General features: G+C 32.5%; 4 protein-coding genes across 8 annotated transcripts; all 4 read left to right on the top strand.

Annotated features, from left to right (window-relative positions):
* The first annotated feature begins 3,791 nt into the window (after positions 1-3,791).
* Positions 3,792-7,531, top strand: LOC100788300 (protein phosphatase inhibitor 2). Of its 4 annotated transcripts, none has more exons than XM_003556050.5 (5): positions 3,792-3,843; positions 5,353-5,424; positions 5,613-5,725; positions 6,101-6,280; positions 6,986-7,531. In XM_003556050.5, the coding sequence occupies exons 2-5, from the start codon at positions 5,420-5,422 to the stop codon at positions 7,156-7,158; spliced, it is 471 nt and encodes a 156-aa protein (XP_003556098.1). In that variant the 5' UTR covers positions 3,792-3,843; positions 5,353-5,419; the 3' UTR covers positions 7,159-7,531. The 4 variants fall into 4 exon arrangements, with proteins under 4 accessions (XP_003556098.1, XP_014627754.1, XP_014627755.1 ...); XM_014772268.3 differs by lacking the exon at positions 3,792-3,843 and adding an exon at positions 3,854-4,004; XM_014772269.3 differs by lacking the exon at positions 3,792-3,843 and adding an exon at positions 3,916-4,044.
* Positions 7,532-7,553: 22 nt separating this feature from the next.
* On the top strand, positions 7,554-8,724 carry LOC100787756 (3-hexulose-6-phosphate isomerase). The gene has a single exon (XM_003556049.5). It carries the CDS (start codon positions 7,895-7,897, stop codon positions 8,507-8,509), a length of 615 nt encoding a protein of 204 aa, XP_003556097.1. The 5' UTR covers positions 7,554-7,894; the 3' UTR covers positions 8,510-8,724.
* A 1,223-nt stretch (positions 8,725-9,947) lies between these two features.
* LOC100787230 (uncharacterized) lies at positions 9,948-12,403 on the top strand. 2 transcript variants are annotated; one of them, XM_041013326.1, is made up of 3 exons: positions 9,948-10,416; positions 10,905-10,996; positions 12,108-12,403. In XM_041013326.1, the coding sequence occupies exons 1-3, from the start codon at positions 10,188-10,190 to the stop codon at positions 12,186-12,188; spliced, it is 402 nt and encodes a 133-aa protein (XP_040869260.1). In that variant the 5' UTR covers positions 9,948-10,187; the 3' UTR covers positions 12,189-12,403. The 2 variants fall into 2 exon arrangements, with proteins under 2 accessions (XP_040869260.1, XP_003556096.1); XM_003556048.5 differs by having other exon boundaries at positions 9,972-10,416; positions 10,911-10,996.
* Positions 12,404-17,236: 4,833 nt separating this feature from the next.
* LOC100786159 (uncharacterized) lies at positions 17,237-18,918 on the top strand. The gene has a single exon (NM_001254626.3). It carries the CDS (start codon positions 17,282-17,284, stop codon positions 18,662-18,664), a length of 1,383 nt encoding a protein of 460 aa, NP_001241555.1. The 5' UTR covers positions 17,237-17,281; the 3' UTR covers positions 18,665-18,918.
* Positions 18,919-22,876: the final 3,958 nt, after the last annotated feature.

The following is a 22,876-nucleotide window of genomic DNA, read 5'->3' as shown; positions in this document are numbered from 1 at the left end:
ACCCAAGTATCTGAAAGGGAAGTCACCCAAGCTAAATCCAATAAGCTGCTGAATATGAGAAAGCTCATGAGGCCTAATACCGGCTGAGTATATGGCAGATTTATCAGAGCTGATGGAAAGCCCTGAAACCCTACAGAAGTGCTGAAGCTTGGCAAACATAGTTGAGACAGAAGGGATATCTCCTCTAGATAAAAGCATAATATCATCTGCAAAAGCCAAATGAGATAGCTGAATACTTGCACAGTTGGGATGAAATTTAAAATTGGCATCATCCTTGAGGCTGCTCATATCTCTGGAAAAGTACTCCAAACAGAGCACAAACAGATAAGGGGAGAGAGGATCCCCTTGTCTAAGACCCCGCTGCCCTTTGAAGTGACCATAAATGGATCCATTGACTGCCACACTAAAAGAAGTGGAAGAAACACATTCCATGATCCAAGTACAAAACTGGGTTGGGAAGCCAATGGACTTAAGCATCCAATCCAAGAATTCCCAGGAAATGGAATCATAAGCTTTATGCAAGTCAATTTTCAGGAGGCATCTCAGAGAGAAACTTTTTCGGACATATTTGTGCAAAATCTCTTGAACTAGGAAGATGTTGTCCATCATCTTTCTGTTCTTAATGAAAGCAGTTTGAGTTTCCCCAATAATAGTTTCAAGCACTGGGGCTATGCGGTTGGCCAGAATTTTAGATACAATCTTGTATAACAAATTACAACAAGATATGGGTCTAAAATGGTTAACCTGGGAGGCCTGATCATGCTTAGGAATAAGCTCAATAATAGCATGGTTGAGCTGCTTTAGAATTTTTCCAGTTGTAAAGAATTCATTAACCGCTGCAAAGATATCATCACCAATGATATTCCAAGCCTTCTTGAAGAATAAAACATTGAAACCATCTGGCCCAGGAGCTTTATTATTATCCATCACAGAAATAACGTTCCAAACCTCTTGCTTAGAAGTAGGACAAAGTAAGGCCGCAAAGCAATCGGTGGGAACTTTAGGACCCCTGCTGCAGATCGAAATGGAAGGAGTTTGGGTCAGCTCATGAGCACTAAACAAATTCCTAAAGTGATTCACAAAAGCAAGGGCAATTTCATCTTGGGAGGAAGTGTTATGCCCATCCTCTAGCCTTATGGCAGCAATAAATCGACTGTGTCTGTTGCGTTTGATTAAAGCATGAAAGAATTTGGAGCATTTATCAGCCTGCAGGAGATATTTGTTTTTGATGAGCTGAGCAAATTTCATAGACTCCGTTTTTCTAAGCATAATGGTATGCCCTCTAGTCCGGTTTGCTAGAGCAAGAAGGGAAGGATCCTGAGGATTTTGCTTTAGAGAATTAAGCACATTGTTATATTCAGCCTCAGCTAGCTCTACTCGGTTGGAGATGTTGCTGAACTCCTGCTTAAAAAGATTCTTCAAGGGAGCTTTAAGAGCTTTCAATTTCTTACAGACCTTGAACATGCTACAGCCATAAATATTTTGCTTCCAGCCATCTGCAACAATTCTTAAGAAATTTGGATGATCCACAATAGCATTGTTGAATTTAAATGGAGAATTACCTCTAGGCACTACCAACTCAGTGGTGACAACTAGAGGAGTATGGTCTGAGATAGAAATAAACTCCATAACTTCACAAGCAAAATTTCCAAAGGAATTGAACCAGGCCTGGTTACATAAAGCTCTGTCCAGTTTGCTCCACACCCTGCCATTAGTCCACGTGTACAAGGGGCCATGAGTGTTGATGCTCCCCAACCCCAGGTCAGAATAATAATCAACAAAATCTTGCAACTCATAAGCATTGGGCTCAGCTCCATTGAAACGGTCGGTGGGAGACAGAATGGAGTTGAAGTCACCAATGAGGAGCCAGGGGCAATTCATATTAGCATTGATACTATTCAGATTTATCCAAAGAGATCTTCTTGCCATAATGGAGTGAAGACCATAGATGAATGATACCTGAAGGCGCTTGACAGTGGTTTTACAATCAATAGCACAATGAATCAATTGGGCATTTGACTCCAAAACAGAAAGATGAATCTTATCCTGCTTCCAAAGGATAAGAATTCTGCCAGCATTATGAGAAGCGAAGTTATGGGTGAAGTTCCAGTCACTAAACTTTCTTCTCATGATTTCCTCAACTGAAGCCTTATTCAACTTTGTTTCCAACACATCCATAACGTTAATTTCCTTGCAGCGAAGGAAGTTCTGCATCGCATGATGCTTCAGAGGCAAATTAAAGCCTCTGATGTTCCAAGAGGCAATGATCATGGATTCGGACGGGAGGAAGCCTCCTCGACCCTAGTTACAGCTTTATGATTTCTTCCTCTTTGGACATCAGCTTGCATATCCTCAATACGGGTTGTCTTTATGAGTGACACTTTTTTACCTTTTTTCTGGTGTTTTGTTTTCACCTGAACAAACCCCTCTTCTATAGGATCATCCAACTCAGTGCTCCCTGTTTCTTTGAGGTCAGAAGAATTCTGAAGGACAGGAACATGATTTGTAACCTGAACATGTTTTCTGTGAGAAGGGATAGACAAATTAGTTTGGACATTCTTTGGATTATCAGAGGGGTCTGCTGTATTGGTATGTGGGGGCATTGCTGAATCACCCACTTGTGGCTGATCCAAGGTGGGGCAGGCTGTGATGAGAAAGCTTATTTGCAGTGACAGTTTTACAATTAGTGAGGCGGTGCCCAATCATCTTGCAGTGAGTGCAAAAAGAAGGTCTATTTTCATACTCAATCTTTTGCACAAAAGTCTTAGGTGATTAGTTCGTGTAACATTTGTCTTCTCTTCTAACCTTATTTGAATAACGATAGAAAATTACTTCCTTTTTTTTTTCTTAAAACAACGGTTCATAAATGCATGGTGGTGATATTTGGGTTGAAGTATCAAGTTTATTAAACAAAAAAAAATACTTAAAAATATTTTACGATGATGTAAATAGGTAATTATTGAAAAATTTAATAAATTTACCTTATGATGATTTGATCAAATAACATTGTAAGATTGTTTTATATTACTAATGCATTTTTTCCTGAAAATTTGTGGTGAAAACTAGAATAAATGATAGTAACAATTAAAAATAAATCATAAAAACTGAAAACATTTGTAGAAAATTTGAATGAATTTTAATATTTCGAATATTAGTTACCTTGATTATATTCAACTTAAAAGAGAAAAACAAAGAGATAGAAAAAATAAAATAAAAAAAGATAAAAGGTGATCAATTCATCTTCTATTAAGATTTTTAATAGTTTATTATTTTATCTTTTAATTCTTATTTAGATTTTTTTTATATTTCATCTTATTTAACCTTTTATCTTGTAAGTATTATGTAAATATATGTTAGTATTAAGATTTTTAATAGTTTATTATTTTATCTTTTTATTCTTATTTAGTTTTTTTTTTATATTTCATCTTATTTAACCTTTTACACAAATAATATGTTAGTATTAATATATTATATTAAAGTTAATATTTGATTTTGGACCATAAATTGATGAAAAAATTAAAATTATTTATTTTAATTTAAAAATAATAAAAATAAAATTATACAAGATAAAATTATAATTTAATCTAAATTAAATATATTAATGGAAAAAAATAAAGAAGTGAGTGAGTGTATGTTTATCCTTATTTTTTTGTTAAATCAGTGATTTCATCATTATAATTTTACGATTTATATTTTTTTTTTCAAGTGATCTTTTTTTAGTACATTTTAATTTATTTTTTTTTACCTATTATTAAACCTATTTTTTTTAACGGTTTTATACTTTAATTAGCGTTTAGTTTGCAACTTCTCCTACCTAGTTAAACACCGCAATTGGATTTGAAGGTATAGCTCTCTCTCTCACTCTCTCTCGTGTTTTTTCCACTTACATTTTAGATTTTCAATTTCCCGAAAAAAAACGGAACACCAGTTTGTCTCTCATTGATTTTAGACGTTGCCTGGGGTACACTTCCATGCTTTCAATTTGACTATCAAAATTATCGAAGGTTTTCTGGCCACGGATCTCCATTTTTTCATTTAATTTATGTAAACCTCATTTTCCTCTTAAGATGATTCAATCAACAATCAAACGCGCTGATTAGTAGAATGAAATGTTGCATTTTCTATTTGGTTATGATTTATGAAGTTCTCTACTGCCATTGGCATTGTTTTGTATGTGCTTGAACGGCTTTAGTTGTTTATTCTTCACCCGGATTAGACTCTAAATTCTAGTGTTTGATTCAGATGTTTTGCATTTCTAACCGTGTAATAATGAAGTTGCTCTTTCTTTGTGGTAGTTTTTCGCTTCGCTTCTCCTTATCCCCCCTTCTTTTTTTGTCTGCACGGAATATGATGCCCAATCCCTTCCATTTTGCTAATTTTATGTTGCTGAAATATTGTTAATTTTGAAAGATTCCTAACTGTGCTTCGCGGATTTGGAAAATTTTGTTAGCGATCAAAGTTTTGGATTCCATTTTATAGTTGCAACATATCACTAATTGATGGTATCTGGAGTTTCGGATTCATGTGATTCGATGAGTAGAGCTTTAAGTTCGTGCAAAAGTGTTTACCTAATTATGGTGGGTGGAATGGAATGGAATAAAATAACATTCCCATACCATTGTTGATGAGATGATGTACATTTCATTAGGAAGATTAATGAATAATAAGTTGGTTTTATCCCATATCCCCAAGTTTTTTATTTTTTGGGGAGTGGGGATGGAGATTGGTTGGAATGGAATGAAATGAAAACTAACGTCATTCCATTTCATCCTTTTCCATCAATCCAAACATAATCCATCTTCCTTTAATTTTCATGGCTGCAGCAGTAAAACCTTACTAATCACTGGAAGTTGTAGCTGAAGATATGGTTGTATTATTACCTCAGTCTTTCCGTGAAATAATTTGCCAGTCCAAATTCTAATTTCACTTTATTTGTAATTTGTAAATTTTGAATGTTATCTGGTAGTGCAATACTTATTGTCCTTTGTCTTATTTATAACATATTTGATCAACCGTGTGGTTTTTCTTCCTGTACACATGCACTGCCTTCTATTTAAATAATTATCAATGTTAGTATGTAAACAGAAAATCTATAATTGTTAGTTGATATGGCTGGGTTATTTTCTGTTGGAATGCTTGGTTTTCTTGTGTATTCCATTTGCTGCTTCATCAAATACTCAGTTGATGTATATATTTATAACTGCTTTGGCATTCTTTAACTTGTTTTGAGTGTTGTTTCTATATTGTTTTTGCTTGCTCTTTCCTTCATCATTCCTCTTTTTTTCTTTTTATTTTTCTTTCATGATTTGCTTTGGAACCTCAAGGACTTACAAACTTATTATTTTTTGCCAGTTGACCAAGCCACTTGAGGATAGATTTGCATACTTTTGGTGTTTGAAGAGCTATTCCATCTGCCAAAATGAAGTAATACTAGCAGTCTGGTTTATATTAGTTTGCTTATTTGATTTGGGAAACGAATTTTTTTTTCATTTGATTGAAAGTTGGATACTCCAGATCATTTTATACTGTATATCATAATGAGAAACCTGTTCCTCTGAGATGAACTGATGAATCTTAATATTATGTGTCTTCCCTTTGTTTTCACATTGCAGGGGACGTGTAAGATGGAATGAGGATAATATTGGAGAAATTGAAGCAAACAAGCCCGTGAGGCAAAAAATCACTGAACCTAAGACCCCGTATCATCCTATGATTGATGATGACAGTATGTAAAGAAGATCAGTTAAACTGCATTTATCCTTGTAAACTTTCTTGCACATATCAGAATAAGTATGTTTGTATGGATGTGGCTTTCCATAGAAATATTATTAACAGGAAAAATGAGATATTTTGTTACCTTCAACTCTAGTATTGCATTTACTCTTGTAGCGTTTATTAAATTCTAAAATTTAGTTTGTCTTGCACTTGCTTTGGTTTCTATATGTTAAAAACTACTTTAATGGTTTAATGCAATTCTCTGTTATGGAGTTTGATGAATATACTTGTTTGTAGTTTTATATTCTCGAGACTACTCTTTAGCTCAATGTTATAAGTCGCTTTATATGAAGCTATTTTTCATACAAATAACCCAATCTTTTAGGTTCTCCGTCCCCTGTACAAGGAGATTTTGACGAATATAATGGTGATAAAGATCACTCAGCAAATGCTGAACAAACTGGTTTTAAGAATGGGGCATGTTGTAACAGAAAAGGAACTAGACAATCTGATGGCTGGACATCATCTGAGGATGAGGCAGAAGAAACTGAAGAGGATGAGGAAGGTAATGTTAGGTTGTCATTTGGTGTTTCTAACAATAATCATTACCTTTTTTTCATTTTTTACTGCAATCATTATTTCTTATATCTTCTTGCACTTGAGAGAATTTTGGTGTTGATGATCAATTTTTCCTACCAATAATTTAAGTCTTTTGAGGGATTTCATGCTAAATAACATTTCTTGAAACTTTAGTTTTTAACTGAGTCAAATGACATTGTATGTATAATCCATGTAACCAATCTCACCCAGGGAGATAAGGCTTTGTTGTTAATTTATCATATTATTTCCTTACTTGGTATAAATTAAGTGTGACATGGAAGGATAAGGTGGAGATAAGTCAACCTGTTTAATTTTGACATGATATTTAATGAGATTTCAGTGTAAAAAAGGGGAGTTAATTTAAATTTGCTGTGCAAGACAGCTACAAGGAATGCTTGTATAGTACAGTGAATTTAGTAAATATTAGACAAAAGTTTATCGTTCTGTGAGTAAGTTAGGACAGATCAGGTATCTTTGACCCTCACCGAGAAACTCTGGGCAATTTTTTTTCATTCTCCATTATGGGGGAAATCATTCAAGGATCTGGAGTAATTTTTTGTATTGATAGATTACTTATTCTATTCTGGCCTAGATTATTTTCCTTGGTAACTGTCATAACTGCCCCTAACTCAGTTTCCATCACTGGGAATATTGTTTGATTGTTAAACAGATAGAAGTTTGAGTTTTAAAGAGCACAGAAAGGCCCACTATGATGAATTCCTGAAAGTCAAAGAGCTGCAACAAAAGGCTTCTCTGGAGGATGGAAGTGACGAGGATGATAATGCTGAGCTTACCATCGAGGAGAAGAAAAATGACTCATCTTCTCCAATAAGTGCTACGTGAAGGAGAAAAAGTGTCTTCCAATCAATGCCTACAACCAAATGCTTCCTACATGATCAAATAAAACCCACTCTAGTTTCATCAGCCTTTGTGTAAGGCGGGGATGGAAATAACAGAAGGATTTATTGTATTTATTGTGTCTTTTGTGTGTAAAATATCTTTTCTTTTTTGTTTTTCACCGGTATGTTCATCTGAACTTGCATGATTCTTGTAGACTCTGTAATATGCCAAATTAGATTTCTTTTGGCAAGCGACAAACATTCTGGTGATAAGATTATAAGAGTGATGATTACGAAGATGTAACACTCCAAACGTGACATTTAAGTATTAAGGCTGCATGATTGGATAAATTATATTGATTCTTAAATCAACAATATATATATATTTCTCTTGGAGGAATTGTCTGTTTCTGAAGCTACCAAATTATCCATGCTTGTGCCTAGGAAATTTTAGGAGATATAAAATTTGGTTGGATGATTAAAATTTAAAAAGAAAGGAAAAAAAATGTTGAGTTTGATTTATTAACAAAAATTAACAATTTAATCATTAATATTTATTGATAAAAAAAACTTACAAAATTTTAACTATGCAAATCCGGGAGAATAATTTTTTTAAAAGAATAAATTATAGAAGAAAAGAATTTTCATTTTTTTCTTGGCCCTCGCAACACACCAAAAAATCATACGCATATAAAGAGCCAAAAATCCATTATTCAGAGTGACTAGAGAAGAAGAGTGATATGGCTTGTAATTCTATCTCCCAAGCAGCTTCAATGGGCACACAAATATGCACCCAAATAGCTTCCATATTCTCAAAGCCCACCCATCCATACCCGGCCCCACTAGACCTTTTAGTCACCGAACTCACCTCCGTTGCCTCTCAAAAAGGCAACGTTTTTCTATACGGCGTGGGCCGCGAGGGCCTCATGCTCAAGGCCCTCTGCATGCGCCTCTTCCACCTGGGCCTCTCGGCCCACTTTGTCTTCGACATGACCACACCCCCCATAGCCGCCGGCGACCTCCTCATCGCCTCTGCCGGCCCCGGCGGATTCTCCACCGTCGATGCCCTCTGCGCGGTGGCGCGCTCCAACGGCGGAAGGGTGCTGCTCCTCACTGCCCAGCCCGAGACAGGGTCTTGCGTGAAACACGCCAACGCTGTGGCTTACGTGGCAGCGCAGACCATGGCCGATGATGCGGACGCAGAAAGGGACGCGAAATCTCGACCGTTGCTTCCGATGGGAAGTGTGTACGAAGGGGCGCTGTTTGTTCTGTTTGAGATGGTTGTTTACAAGTTGGGTGAGGCCTTGGGTGAGAGCCCTGAAGCCGTTCGATCGCGCCACACTAATCTCGAATGAAATTATATCAGCCGTTCGATCTTGCTATGCGTTATGTAACGAGTGAAAGTGGTCGTTATATCTTCTTCCACGAAAATTATTCTATTTACACAAATTTTGTATGAAAAATTGTACGGGGATTTAACTGTTTGAATTTTTGTAAAATTCCTTTGAAATATCAGCGATCCAGTATGTTAAAATATTTTTCAAGGAGAAATTGTGATCATTTTAATTAATTATCTCAGAGTGCAATTGTGTGTTTTTTTATTACAAATCAAAGAATATAAATCCCTTCAAAAAGATCAAAGAATTTAGATACAACGTCATATTGATGAATTCTACAATAAATCAACTACGACGAATAAAAAGTCACATTCAATGAATAAATCAACCAAACTTCTTCACATCTCTTTCGTACCTTGTTTTTTAACCTCCGTTTTAGATATTTGTTTCAATTATTTCACCTTGTCTTGCTTGACTTACTTTATTTTAAAAAAAGCAATTATTTATTTTTGTCAATTTTATTAAATTTTAAAAAATCTCTGGGAAAATCTTCACCAAACACACGTTCCTTTCAGAGGTCAATAAATGTCACGTTATACATTTTATTGGGATGTTTAAGTTAGTGAAATATTGTTTTTCTGACCAAATAATTTTCCTACCATTGCTACCAATCATAACAACCAAAGTTGGTTTTATCAAAGAGGTTAATCTGTCACAAAATAATAAAGTATGATTTGAATTTTTATTGAGAGAAATATGAGTTAGGATTTAACTATATTTTAAATAAGAGTATCTACTGTATTGGATACTTACAAAAATAAAAACAAATGATAAAAAAAAATCCTATTACTTTGTAATTTTTATTCTAGAAAATTCATGAGACATGAGACTATTTTCTTTTTTGTATTTTAGGCACACGAGACTATTATGAAGTAAGAAGTGAACAATTGACACAATCTGTAATTGTCCGTTTACATTTTAATTTTATTTGTTCAGAAATTTCCTAAAGATTGACGAAATGTGTTTGATAAAATTTTATATTAATACAAAAATTATTCGACACATCATTCATATCAATTAAAATTATCAAGACTAAAATATAAATTAAAATGATAATTATACACAGTTTTACAATGTACAAAGTTCACCATGGCTCAGACCATATATCTAACTAATAAATTTCTGGATTGATTAAAATTGAACTAAAATTATTATACACCTAAATGTATTGTCGCAATGCTTGCTTTTACGGACAATTAAATTTAGCCCATTTGAACACCTTTGGGGCGGCATTTGTAGCTTAAGAATCGAGCTTAGTGATAAATAAACAAATAAACAAACGGGTTTAGTATAAACAGTATATAAATTGATAGTGTAAAAGAATATTATCATAAATTTATTTTTTTAATGATAATCACCTTAAAACAATATTAAGATGATTTTTAAATTAGTCGAGAGAGTATATGGAGATTAAAGTAAAAAGTTAAAGAAAATAAAATGGAAATGTAGAAGTTAAAGTTTTTGGTGGGGCAGTGTTTGAGATGTGATGTTGGGTTTTGGGCATGGGTCGTTGGTGAATTGATCCGTAGCTGATTACTAATAATTAGTAATGTTAAGAAAGAAAGTATGAAGATATTTTGGTTTAAAAAAAAAAAAAAAACTAAAGCAGGTGGGCACTAATAAAGCCACCGTATCCATGGCATCCACCCACAAGGCAATGGAATCCACCCACGACCCCGAAACGACGTCGATTTGGACCGATGAGAAACACCGTCACTACCTAAACACCATGGAAGCCTCCTTCGTCCGCACAATGCTCCACCACTACGTCGTCGTTTCACCCCAACCCCTCCGCCTCGACCGCTACCTCCCCGACACCTCCGAATCCACCTTGGATTCCAGAACCAAGAAACATGCACCAGCAGGTAGCCCCACCACCACGCACTTCACTTCCCTCTTTCTTCCTTTTCTTTTATTTTACGACTTACCAGCTGGGAATCAAATCCTAACACAGCGTTTGGATGTACATTTCTGATATTATTATTCTTGCTCACTAATAGGTTTAGATTATTAGTTAAGAAATTTTTTTTAAAAAAAACACATGAAAAGATTCTTAAACAGTACAAATTTTATGCATTGTCTATTATTATTATTATTAGTCTTTGACTCGACTAAGGTAGCGTAGTGCTGACACACAAACACAAGTCTGTTTGACCAAACAACACCAACATCGTAATTCGTGAAAATTTTCGGAATATGCACCTTAGATATTTTGAACACAAAGTAGTAGTATTATTCCAACTCTTCCTTTCCTTCTTTTTTATATTCCTCAATCCTCATCACAAATTCACAAATATCTCCACGTACTTCATTCACATTTCCCATTATTAATTATTTATTTTTTTCCTTTTTGTGACAGATTCAGTGGGTCGTAGCAGGGGCAGAAGAAGGAAGAGGAGATCGTCAAAAAATCAGGTGCAGAATTCATCAGCGGTGGAGGAGCAGGTGAGTTTTTGTAATTGGAAGTGTCAGTTTCTGAAGAATCGGAACAACCTAGCTTGCATGTGTTCCTTGCCGTTTTCCTCCATTCTAATGTGGGGGGGCGTTTTGTTTGTTCTCCCTACTTGGCCCTTGTCAATTTCATTTAATACCACTACTTTTACACGACGGTCATATTTTGCTAATGTTGGGGTGGTTTTATCTTTTCACTTCCTGTATATATTTGGAAAAAAATGTTTTCTCTACGCAAAGATAACTTCTTTTTTTCCCTCTTATACCTAGAAGATATACAAACCTAGCTAACACATTATTCTTAGACACAATCAATATGAATTTTATGATTAATAATAAATTTTATAAAGTATATTGTTAACATTTCTTTTCTATCATAAAAAAAGCCTAATCATGTACATGAACAATACAATAAAAGAATACATAATTCAAATTATAGAAATAAACACATAATTTAAATAAAAGAATTATAATAGCAGTAAATTAAAATAAAAATTTCTTTAAAATTATTTTCTTAATATATAATATTCAAAGGTAAGCCAAGCTTTTTAAGAGATGTTTTTGTGTTATTTGGTACGGCCGGAAAAATTAATACAATTCGTGCAGTACTGAAATTGAAGTCCTTAAATATAAATGAGAGGAGACAGCTCGTATTTTGATTTCAACAAATTAAATTTGAAATACGAACTTAAAATGTAACTCATTGGATATTTATTGAGGAATGTAATTTTCATGTCATGTGAGTGTAAAAAAAATTACATTACAAACTAATAAAAATATATTGTTAAGTATAATTTTTAAAATTATTGTAAGTATATTGAATTGCATATACACTGCCATGCATTTTAATGAAATTCTTTATTTAATGCCTCCAATTACTTATTGATAATGATCCTACGTTGTTTATTTTACACTGAAAAAATGGCTTCAAATGAAAAGTTTTTATTTTTACATATTGATTAATTGGGAATGATTTATCCCTTCACATTTCATAGGCCTTCTTAATATATAATTTAAATAAATGATTTTCTCCCGACTAATCCAAATATCACTATTAAGTTGCCATATATAGGGAGTAACGGGTGATTTACGTATGTCCCCACAGGGTGTCTCAGACCTAGAAAATGGAAGAGAAAGTGTTGCTTGCGGTGAAGGAGGGGATGATAAAGAACCAATTGAGAATTAATTATGTTTAGGGTACCCCTAGGGAATCTGCCAGCAAAGAAAGATTATGGATTTATTTTTTTTCTTTTTTATTACCAATTCTTTTCCCGTCTCTCTTTGGTTTCTAATTTTTTGTTATTTTAACTTCTCAACGTTTATCTTGTATTTTTCTTTTGGTCCAAAATCCAAATCATTATCTTGTATCGCGACAATGTTTGGTCACTCCTTTTCTTTTCATTTTTTGCTGCTGTTTTTATTTTTTATTTTTTAGTGATTCTTATATTTAGTTGGTATTGTTATTTATTGAATGGTTTTCTCCTTCAGAAAGAAGCTTGCATGCACGTATGTGCAGTAAGAGCAAGAATTTAAATAAAGTGTTAATTCGATAACAAGATATTATACATCTAGCTTAGCTAGCTAGATGCTTGATGATTTTATTTTTGACGTTACATTAAAGTGCTGCGAAAGTTTTCTTAGCAAACTTTACTAGGGATTAAATTAAAAGAAAGATATTTTATGCAAGTTCTGGATAAGATCTCACAAAGATTATATGATGGTGGCCTGGATACGTAGAATAATAGGCGAAGACTAGATAAAGTAACTTTTTGTGATATTTTCATAGTTGCGTATATGATTTGATGTCTGTACAAAAAAAAAAAAAATTGATATGATATGATGTTATCATTAATGTCAATCAACATATAGCACGCTATAGGACGAATAGGATTAAATAGAAAGACAGGGAGGTAAAGGGTTATGAATCTCTTGCCTATGATCATAGAGGTAGTTGGAGGGCTAATCTTTGAAATCCAAGTTTGGCAATACACTGTATGCACTCTTATCTTCATTTGGAAATTCAATGTGAGTCCACCCCCCACCCCCCCAACTCTACACCATTGCTCGCTCTTTGATGTGAAGCCCTTTTCTACATTGGGTGACTTTTGGGATGTATTGTGCATTGAAATAAGAAAAAAAAAATAGAGGAATGTTATGTATGGTTTGGAGGATAAAAATAAAGAAGATGAGAATTAAAAAAATAAATTAAATTAAAGTATAGTGTAAAATGTGAATTTTTAAAAAAAGAAATGATGTGAAAAGTAAATGAAAAAAAGATAATTTATAAGAGTTATTATATCTTGAAAATTTTGCATTGAGATATTATTATGTGATTTTAGGATGATACAATATGTACATATATAAATGTAAGAATAGAAAATATTTATTTGAGTATATGCCACTTAAAGGAGAAAAGATAAATATATATATATATATATATATATATATATATATATATATATATATATATATATATATATATTACATCTTACTTTATTTAGAGTACTCTCATCTCTTAAAAGACTCAAATAATTTTGATTCAAGGGTAATATCTTTTTATTTATTTTGGAATGATTATTTAAAGATATTTAATTTATTTTTAGTAAAATTATTTCCTTTTTGTATTTTTATTTTATATTTTTTTAGAAAAATGAAAAGGTAATTAAAAGAAACATTATTAGTTAATCTAATTCCAAGCATATGGATGCTGCCACTTGATGATTTAAAAAACAATTATTATTGTTCATGCACACATTTCGTACAACATGGAGAGTATATTTTTGTGAATATGATTAAATTATCCGTAAATAGTAAACTACCACACAAATATATCATATACGAATAATTTTACATGGATCTGTGCAATTGTAGAAAAAAGTTCTTATGTAAGATAATTAATTTATGTATAAATCTGATATTACAAAATGAGTAGTATATAAAAGTGTTATTTATAGAAAATTAAGTATCAAAGTTACAACTGGGTTTTCATTGTAAAAGGAAGGGGGGGAGTGAGATCATAAATTATTACACACGCGTATTTGAACAACTTACTATGACATACAACAATCAAAGCATTTAAAATAATAAAGTAAGTCAAATAGAAACATTTATATACTTTTCAGGTCATAAAAGATTATTACAGAGGGAAAATTAGGGTATCTCAATTTGACGAAAAAAGGAAAATTTAAGACCAAGTACTTTATGACAGTGACAAAGGGTTAAGCTTTATATTGGAATAATACATTCTCCATATTCATCAAGATCTTCCAATGTTGATTGTGTTTCGTCCTCCATGTGCCAGATATTCCATCTTCTTTGTAGAAACTCCTTATAATGATGAAGTCACAAAAAATGTTAGGAGCAACGGTTCCTTCCCTTCTTGCTTCAAATCTGGGGAACCGCGAGGAGTGAATTGAGTGAAATACCAAAATGTGAAGATAAAAAAATGGACGGAAGTGTTCGTTTGTTTTTAAAATTTTAATAAAGTTCATTTTAATTATTAAATATGATTAAAATATGAACTCAAATTAATCTTAAAATATAAAGTTTTGCATTAAAAATATATGATACGACGTAAGAAAATTCTGTCACAAACCCAACGAATTCACAGAGAAAATGGTATTCAAACATAAGAACGTAAAGTCAATATAGAGCTTAAATTAATGCCCTACGAAGCCAACTGTGTTGTTTAATGCTCCTTAATTCAAAGGGTGGTGTATTGCCTATTAAAAGAAAATCGTAGGGTCTGTTTATGTAGGTTTCAATTGGATGGTGACCAATTAAAGCAAATTAATTAATAATTTAAAATTTTAAAAATATATAAATAATAATAAAGTCATCAGTGTGATTTTCTTTCTTTTTCCTTCTTTGCTAATGTCACAGCTCACATAGATTTATGAAATTTTGTCTTTCAATAAACCATAAGAATTTAATAGAAAATATTTATATTTAAAAATGAAAATTCATACATACAATACAATTTATAAACTCGTAAAGAATATTAATTAACGTCCGAATTAAATATGACAAAATAAAACTATACTATGATGTAATTTTGTAAAAATTAAACGTTATCAATCTAATTGTTAAATTATATGATACTTTTGATAGATTTTTATTCTTGAAATGAGTGGATTTTCATTTATATATAAAAAGAGATTCACCAATTTTTTAAGAGTAAGTTGATTAACTAAGTATTAAACAATTTATAAACTTGGCCTAGTTAATAAGAATTTTAATTTTATGATGAGATTGATGAAATTTAATGTTTGTAAAAGTATTAAATAAAATAAATTTCAGTGGGCATACATATTTTTTTCTTCAAATAAACTTCTTCGAAAAATGCATTTTTATTTTATTTAACATGATTTAAGTAATAACTCAATGTCTGACCTATTCTGTTCCACTGGATGCAGTGGGATCCAGTTTGATGGACATAATTCTTATCCATTCCTACCAGACCAATCACATATTCACATTTCCCCCATTGGAACTCCATCACCATCTGCAAGAATTATTGGACTGTCACCTCAGCTTAAAGTATGTTTGTAAAACAAATATATTCTAATACTATAAATTACAATATAATATTATTTCTTTACATATATTTCGTGCATTATTCTGATGACTAGTTAAAAAAAAACAATTAATTATATTAAATTATTATCCTTTTTATCTTTATTTATATAAAATAATAATAATAATAATATTTAGAGATTAAATTTACTTGTTCAATAAGTTTTTATCTGTAATCAATTTTTTGGTACGATGGACTATGGAGCATTGCTATTTAATGCTACTCATTTGACTCATTGACTGTGCATGCCCACTTGGGCTGGGTTACTTTTTGTGGCCCAAATGTAACCTCTAGAGGAGAGTAAGACCGGTGCAACTTAATATACTAGAGTAGAGACTGTAATAAATAAATAAAATTGTTAAATTTTTTTGTTAACATATACCAATAATATTAAATATTACATTTTATATATTTTTAAATGAAAACTCTTAAAAATAGTACTTACCATTTTCTTAAGCAAAAAAAGTAAACAAACACACAATCGCATTATCATGAATGCAGATATATAATGTGTAATAATTAAACTACTTTAGAATTTTTTACTAAGCCTATGTTTATATTAGTAATTTTAACACATATCATAATCTTTTCATGTCTGCAAGGGGAAGAACGTAGATATTATGGACCGTAATTTATAATTAGTGTGTGAGAAACCTTATTGCAACTATTGCACTTTGGATATAATCTATTGTTTGAATAACCATGTAAAGTAATTGAGCAGAACTAACTAATACTAGCCCGTAGAGAATTTATTTTAACACATCTGCCACTGAGTTTAATTTCCATGTAAAAGAAATATTTTTCAAAAAAATGTCTTACTTTTTTCGCTATAAAACGAGTTAAGTTTAAAAATAGATAATTTCATTATGATATATTAACATCATTTATTAAAAAATTTTGCTAACATATGCACACTATTTTTTTTTATAACTACATTATCATGTTATAATTAGAGATTATCTTAAAATACATGTAATTTGCTAACATACTAATACTAAAAATTAAAGGTATATGTTAACAAATACTAGAAAGTTTTATTAATGAACAGATATTTTAATGATGTATATGTTAGTAAATTCCTTTCTTATTATATCAAACCGCTACACATGATGGTGTAAATTTTTTAATTAACATATTGTAAAAATAAAATTATACAAACAAATAATTTTTTAATTAATATATTAATTTCATGTAGAGTTTGTTATTTATATTTTTTAATCCTTCGATTCACGAATGAAAAGATCTTACTAATTTAAAGTTTAATCAATAAGTAAATAAAATTTAATGAAAAATTATTTTAGTAGATTGAACTTAAAATTTTACTTAAATAATTTAATTTTATTTTTCATATATTAATTATTTGTGTTAAGTCACTTATTTTTATTATTCATATGAATATGATTCTCGGTGTATTAAATATTTATAGGAAAATTTTTATTATTTATGCAAAATTTTCTCCCAAAAATGAAGAATATGTGTAGAAAAAAATAGAAAAAAAAATTACTCGTATGAATAAATAAACATATTAACGAAACTCGAAAATGGCGAGGCATAATAAAATGCTTTGGTAAAAAAAAAAAAAAAAAAAACTAATGTTAAGCATGAAACTCCAATATTACCCTTCATTCTAAAAAACAACCTGCGAGCTTACATCAACAAGAGTGAGTTAGAGAAGAAGAAGAAAGAGCAACTCAGTAACGACGATGCTGGAGTTGGTGTTGTTGTACAAGAACCCATTGCTCCACACATCCCTAACCCTAATCCTCGCTTTCACCTTCGCCTTCTTCAAGATCCCCCTCTTCTTCCTCCACGGCCTCCAGACCTACATCCACCCCGACTCCCAACCCCAATCCAACAATGGCCTCCGAGCCGCCATCCGCCGCCCCGGCAGCATCGACAGCTACCAACCCTTGTCTTCCAAAACCGCCGCCGAACTGAAAAAGCGGAACAAGTCCAACAACAAGTCCGATTTCGATGAAAACAATGCTCAGATCTTCAGAATCACGCTCGACCACGCCCACCTCCAGTCCCGTCTCTTCATCGATCAGTACTGCGTCGCTTTCACTCTCTCCTTCGCTGCCCTTTCCACCCTTTTCCTCCACACCTTCCTCGATTCCCCCCAGAATCGTGGGTTCTTCTCCAACGGCGTTTTCGTTCCCGTTCTGTTATCAATTTTGAGTCTTTACTCGTGGGGCTCGCTGCTCGCCAAGACCACGTTCGAGAGATCCGCGTCCAGGAGGTTCGAGAAGCAATTGAGTGTTGTTTTGGGGGGTTTGGGTTTTTTTTTAGGGCTTTTGTTTGTTCCTGAGGGTTTGGCTTTGGTTTTGGAGTTTCGTTTTGGGGTTCAGTTTGATGGGTTTTGGAGGGTTTTCGTTGCTGCATTGATGGGTTGCCTTTCTGGGTTTTTGTTCATCCCTGCTTCTAGAAGTGCACGTTGCTTTTGGCTTGGGACTGATCAGATTCGTTGCAATTTGTCGATGATAACTTGCGGGAGGTTTACTTGTGCGATTCTTTATGTAAATCAGATGCTTGTTATATTTGTGGCTTTGTTGTGGATCACCCCTTTGGCTGAGATTTTTGTAAATAAGGGAAATGGTGTGGCAAAGAGTGGATTTGGTAATGCCGAGAAATTGGTGGGGAATGTGGGGTTCTTGCCTTCTGATTTTGGTAGCTTCAGGAAGTGGTGCTTGTTGGGGTCTGGTTTGTTGCAGATTGTGGCTTTGAGGCCTAACCTGCAGATGTATCTGAATGAAGCTTTGTTGTCTTGGTACCAAAGGCTTCATGCTAGCAAGGTTCCTGACTTGGATTACAGTAGGGCGAAGATGTTTCTGCATAATCACTACTTGTGCCTTGTGGTTTTGCAATTCCTTGGCCCTCCTGTGCTGGTGCTTCTCTTTCTTGGATTGTCTCAGATTGATGATGGTGTTTCCTTTGGAAATTTTGCGATGTTGAATGATTTACTGCCCGGCTTTGCTTTCTTCAAGGAGGTGGCTTTCTTTTTGGCTTGGTGGGCAACCTTTCTCTGGGCATTGTTCTCTTCGGTGATCCTTATGCTACATCGCCATTGTGTTTTATATGTTTCTTGATTGAGCCTTTGTTTTCCCGAGTGCTATTTTATCGGGCGTTTCAGTGAGCCTGTTATCGTAACTTGAATACTTTCATTTTGGGAGGAGTGTTGTGTTGGACTTGTAACACAAGTTTTGCAGGTTAGTTGACACGGTATCATTCTTTTAGGAGATATCAGATTTTCAAGTACAACTGTGTTTTATGTTGCTTTTGAAGCTTTTGACGTAAGAACCATACACAATAAACTGACTATAGAAAGGCCAAAGTCATATGAAAGTTCACATTCCCTTCAAAATATCATGCAGACTTACATGTGTTGTAGTTTGTAATGGTAAAGTCTAGCACTGGATTAGCCATCTGAAACATCTTGACAATTAGAGGTATATCTACAGCTGAAACATCTTGACAGATACATTCTATGCAATGGTAAAGTCTAGCACTGGATTAGCCATCTGTGTATTTTACCTTTAAGGTGAGCCTTATCATGTTTGTTCATCATCCTTTTGACTTTTTGTTTTGTTGTCTGTGCTTCAAACTCTAGCTGGAAACATTTATAAACATTTTTTTAATTGTTTTTTCTGCCTAATGGTAACATTTATATATCATTGTTATATTTGTACCATCAGGTGCTTTCTTTCTTTCCCTCCATGATGACAGTGTATGAACATAAAATGATGAAACAAAGTACAAGTATTGTATGTTAAAATAATTTCAAACTCCCTTTAGTATTTCAAGATCTATGCTTAGTATCACTTGTATTTGGTGTAATTGTGGTGCATTTATCTATAATTATGAACATGTAAAGTGTATGTGACATTATATTTAGTTTTTGGAATCGAGTTAAATGAATGAAGAAATAAATCACAGCTATGCCTTGGCATAAATTTATTGGCTCATCATTCTCTGCCATAAGAATGTCCAGTTGTAAACAGAGACTAGAAATGTAAACATTTTTAGGTCTTGGCAATATGCTTTCTGTTCATAAATGTTTTGTACTTTGACTAGAAATGCAGCTTGGCTTGGATTTGCTATATCTGTTTCTCTCCCCCAATAAGAGCTTCACTACATTTACTATGTCTAGAAACTACAGCATGAGCCTTCTTTTCTCCTCATAACAACTGCATAGGAAACTGAAATGATGTATGACAATTGGAATTCTGGTTGTAAAATATTAAAACTCCTGTTCAATCAAGTGTTTCAAGATAAACAAAATGATGCTAATTTAGTCTTTGAAGATACATACTAAGTTAATCATATGTCAATGTCATGCTCTTGGCATGACATGCACTTTTTTGGGAGTGTACATGTACACATTACAAATGATACGCTGCTTTTGTCTTGTGTATTCGATACCATTGAAATGCTCAAATTAACTCATTTAAAATTATGGTTAAGAGGCTGTCTTCACTTGTTATAGTATTGGCATTTATACAAGATGGGGTGAGACATGGATCACATTTGCTGAGATGAGAAAATGAGAAGAATAACTAATCTTTACAATTCATGTATTATTGTTTGTTCAAAAAATGAGCTGATCTTATTTATCTTGTTTTCACTTGATACACTGAACCATTAGTCCACAATGCTTTTATCTGTAGCAGTTTTAGCTCCATTATGCCTAAGCCAATTTCTATTTTCAAGAGTAGGAAGCACCTTTATGTTGAGATTGGAACTTTTGCTATGGCAATGGTTTTATAATTTCTTTGCCAGCTTCTCTGATGAAAGAATGCCTGTGGGATTTATGAGATAGTTTTCTTGTTCAGTGATATATTCTGTTTGATTTGAGGAGTCTGTTTCTACTTTTATTATATTGGCATGCGCTTTTCTATCATTCTTCCTAATCTAGATCTGGGGTACCCACTGTACTCATGGAAATTGATACTTTGCAGATGCCTATAGGAGGTATGAAATCTGAATATTATAGGTTAATATGAACCTAAGATTCTTACTGATTTTATGTAGCCATCTATTGACAATAATATATTCATTGTTTCAAAATTAGGTAGATATTCCCATAGATACACACGGAATTTCTTAATCGTTGTTTAACCATCACTTTTATGCATGCGGGAGCATGTTTATAGTGCACAGAAAAAGTTTGAAAGCTGCGTTTGGATTAGCATTTGCAAATCTTGGATAATCTTGGTCCTGTGTAAAATTGTTTAGTTAAAAGTTGGTTGGAAGTGTAGATTTGTGGTCAAAACTTTTGTATCAAAAGAAAGTGTGTTGAAATTTGGTGTGAAATTCTTAATGAAAAAAATATTAATTTATTTTTACTTCTAATAAAATGTGATTTTAAGTAAACTTTATTTTAATGGAAAACAATCAAACATAATTTTTATTCATAACCACGCAATTGGTTCCCGAACGTATTTTTTGAGATAAACAAAGGTTTTCATTTTATAATTTAAGTTTGTGTTAGAGAAGCGAAAATTGAAATTGAAAACAGAAAATAATGAAGTTGTTTTTCACTGTATTGTATAAAATTTTGAAAACCAAAAACACTGAAAATGAGGTGGCATATTTTTTTTAAAAATTACTCTTATTTTTAAAGTTAACATATAATTTAGTGAGTGCAAATTTTACACTGAAAGTAAGTGAACATATATACTAAGGAGGTTTAAGTGGTTGATTAAGGAGGGTAAGTTATTTGTAAATCTTTTAGTATTTGTCTTTTATACCTATAAATAAATAAAAAGTGTGAAGGACACTTGACCCAACCGTAACATCAACACACGTAATACATTCCAATATCTACCACTTCATAATTTAAGAAATTAATCTTAATATTTTATGGATGTTTTGATATTATGTAACCATGCAATTTTATAATTATAATTTACTATGAATGATAAGTTTATTGATTTTTAAATGTTTATATTAATGTAATTTAAATTATGATTACATTGGAGTTATAAGACTAAATTCTGAAGGAATATGCTATAATTTCTGATCTTCTATGTACATGAGAACATGAGAAAGCCTGTCGTAATTTTGTTAATGAGATAATCACTTACAAGTTACAAGACTAGGTAACGATAATCACAATGCTTCGGATTGCTTGCTTGTGAGTCTTCCAAACGAAGATAAGGACAGTAATGAAAATCTAGTTGTCTCGAAACTGTTGCTGATGTTGCAAATTTGGATTTGAATGTGGGGGGACCAAACCCAAGACTAAGAGGTGAGTCATTTACATTAGATGGATCCGGGGCCTTCGGATGTTGGGAAAGAAACAAACCCAAGAGGTGAGTACTTTACTCACCTACTTGACAAGTCACAAAAACAATAATATTTCAAAGATTCAGCAGTTCATCACTTGATCTAATAGACAGATATTTCAGAAAAATTTTAAAATACTATCGTTAATGAATGAGTAACTCTTAAAATATTTTCATGGATGTAAGTAATGTAATTCTTTAAGCCTTCAATAAGATATCAAGCTCGAATTTTATGCATGAAAAATATGTTATTAGATATGAATGTTTTACTAAAGATGATTAACAATTTTCTAACAGAAATTAACATTAATAAAAATAATGAATAGTTTATACCAACGTTATAGTTAACCAAAATATCTATATTTTTCTCTCTTTTCATGTATGAGTCTACTCCTCTTTTTTTCTTCTTTTTTCATTTGAATTTTATTTGTACATTGCTCTGTTAGACAAGACCTTGCAATGTGAGTTCCTTGTCATCCTACTTGTGTAGCATGTGAAACTATGTCAGCCTCTTTGGCTCATCTGATCACAAAACAAGATAATTGCGTTGAAGATATTTTGATCTCGCCATTAATCTCTGACACCGCGAATGCAAGAAGTATCCAATAGATATTGAAATTATGTAAAGATCTTTCACAAGCAATTTTCTTTCAAGATAAGTTTCAGCTCTTAATTCTTACTACTATTATTTCCTTAAAAAAAATGCTCACTTCGCACGCAACAACTTATAAGTTACAACGATACTTCTCTACTTCTCCTCTCAAATTCCACCACGCAACCATCCATTTTTGGTATAGGACTTGATTGTTTGTGTTTATCTTTCTTTCTCTGGTTCTTTTTCTTTATTTATTTAGTTTTTTTTTTTTGTAGAGATTGCTTGCAATTTTCTTTCCTTTCAAGAATTTCCTTTTAAATTTGATGAGATAGGAAAATATTTGGAATTTAATTTAACGAAGACCACTTTTATTTTTGGATTTGAATATTTTAAAGTGAAATGTAGTGTAAAATCAGAAA

The sequence above is a fragment of the Glycine max genome, chromosome 20 (assembly GCF_000004515.6).
Source record: "Glycine max cultivar Williams 82 chromosome 20, Glycine_max_v4.0, whole genome shotgun sequence".
In the NCBI taxonomy this organism is placed as follows: domain Eukaryota; kingdom Viridiplantae; phylum Streptophyta; class Magnoliopsida; order Fabales; family Fabaceae; genus Glycine; species Glycine max.
The sequence above is the reverse complement of the archived record's forward strand: the minus strand, read 5'-3'. Positions and strand labels throughout refer to the sequence as shown.

What these genes read in the sequence shown, in the direction of transcription:
- LOC100786159 (NM_001254626.3), top strand. Translation starts at nt 17,282, where the DNA reads ATGCTGGAGTTGGTGTTGTTGTACAAGAACCCATTGCTCCACACATCC.
- LOC100788300 (XM_003556050.5), top strand. An exon ending in TCCTATGATTGATGATGACA is followed by an intron (nt 5,726 to 6,100) that starts GTATGTAAAGAA and finishes CCAATCTTTTAG; the next exon opens with GTTCTCCGTCCCCTGTACAA. An exon ending in AACTGAAGAGGATGAGGAAG is followed by an intron (nt 6,281 to 6,985) that starts GTAATGTTAGGT and finishes ATTGTTAAACAG; the next exon opens with ATAGAAGTTTGAGTTTTAAA.
- LOC100787230 (XM_041013326.1), top strand. Translation starts at nt 10,188, where the DNA reads ATGGCATCCACCCACAAGGCAATGGAATCCACCCACGACCCCGAAACG. An exon ending in CAAGAAACATGCACCAGCAG is followed by an intron (nt 10,417 to 10,904) that starts GTAGCCCCACCA and finishes TTTTCCTTTTTG; the next exon opens with TGACAGATTCAGTGGGTCGT. An exon ending in CATCAGCGGTGGAGGAGCAG is followed by an intron (nt 10,997 to 12,107) that starts GTGAGTTTTTGT and finishes ATGTCCCCACAG; the next exon opens with GGTGTCTCAGACCTAGAAAA.
- LOC100787756 (XM_003556049.5), top strand. Translation starts at nt 7,895, where the DNA reads ATGGCTTGTAATTCTATCTCCCAAGCAGCTTCAATGGGCACACAAATA.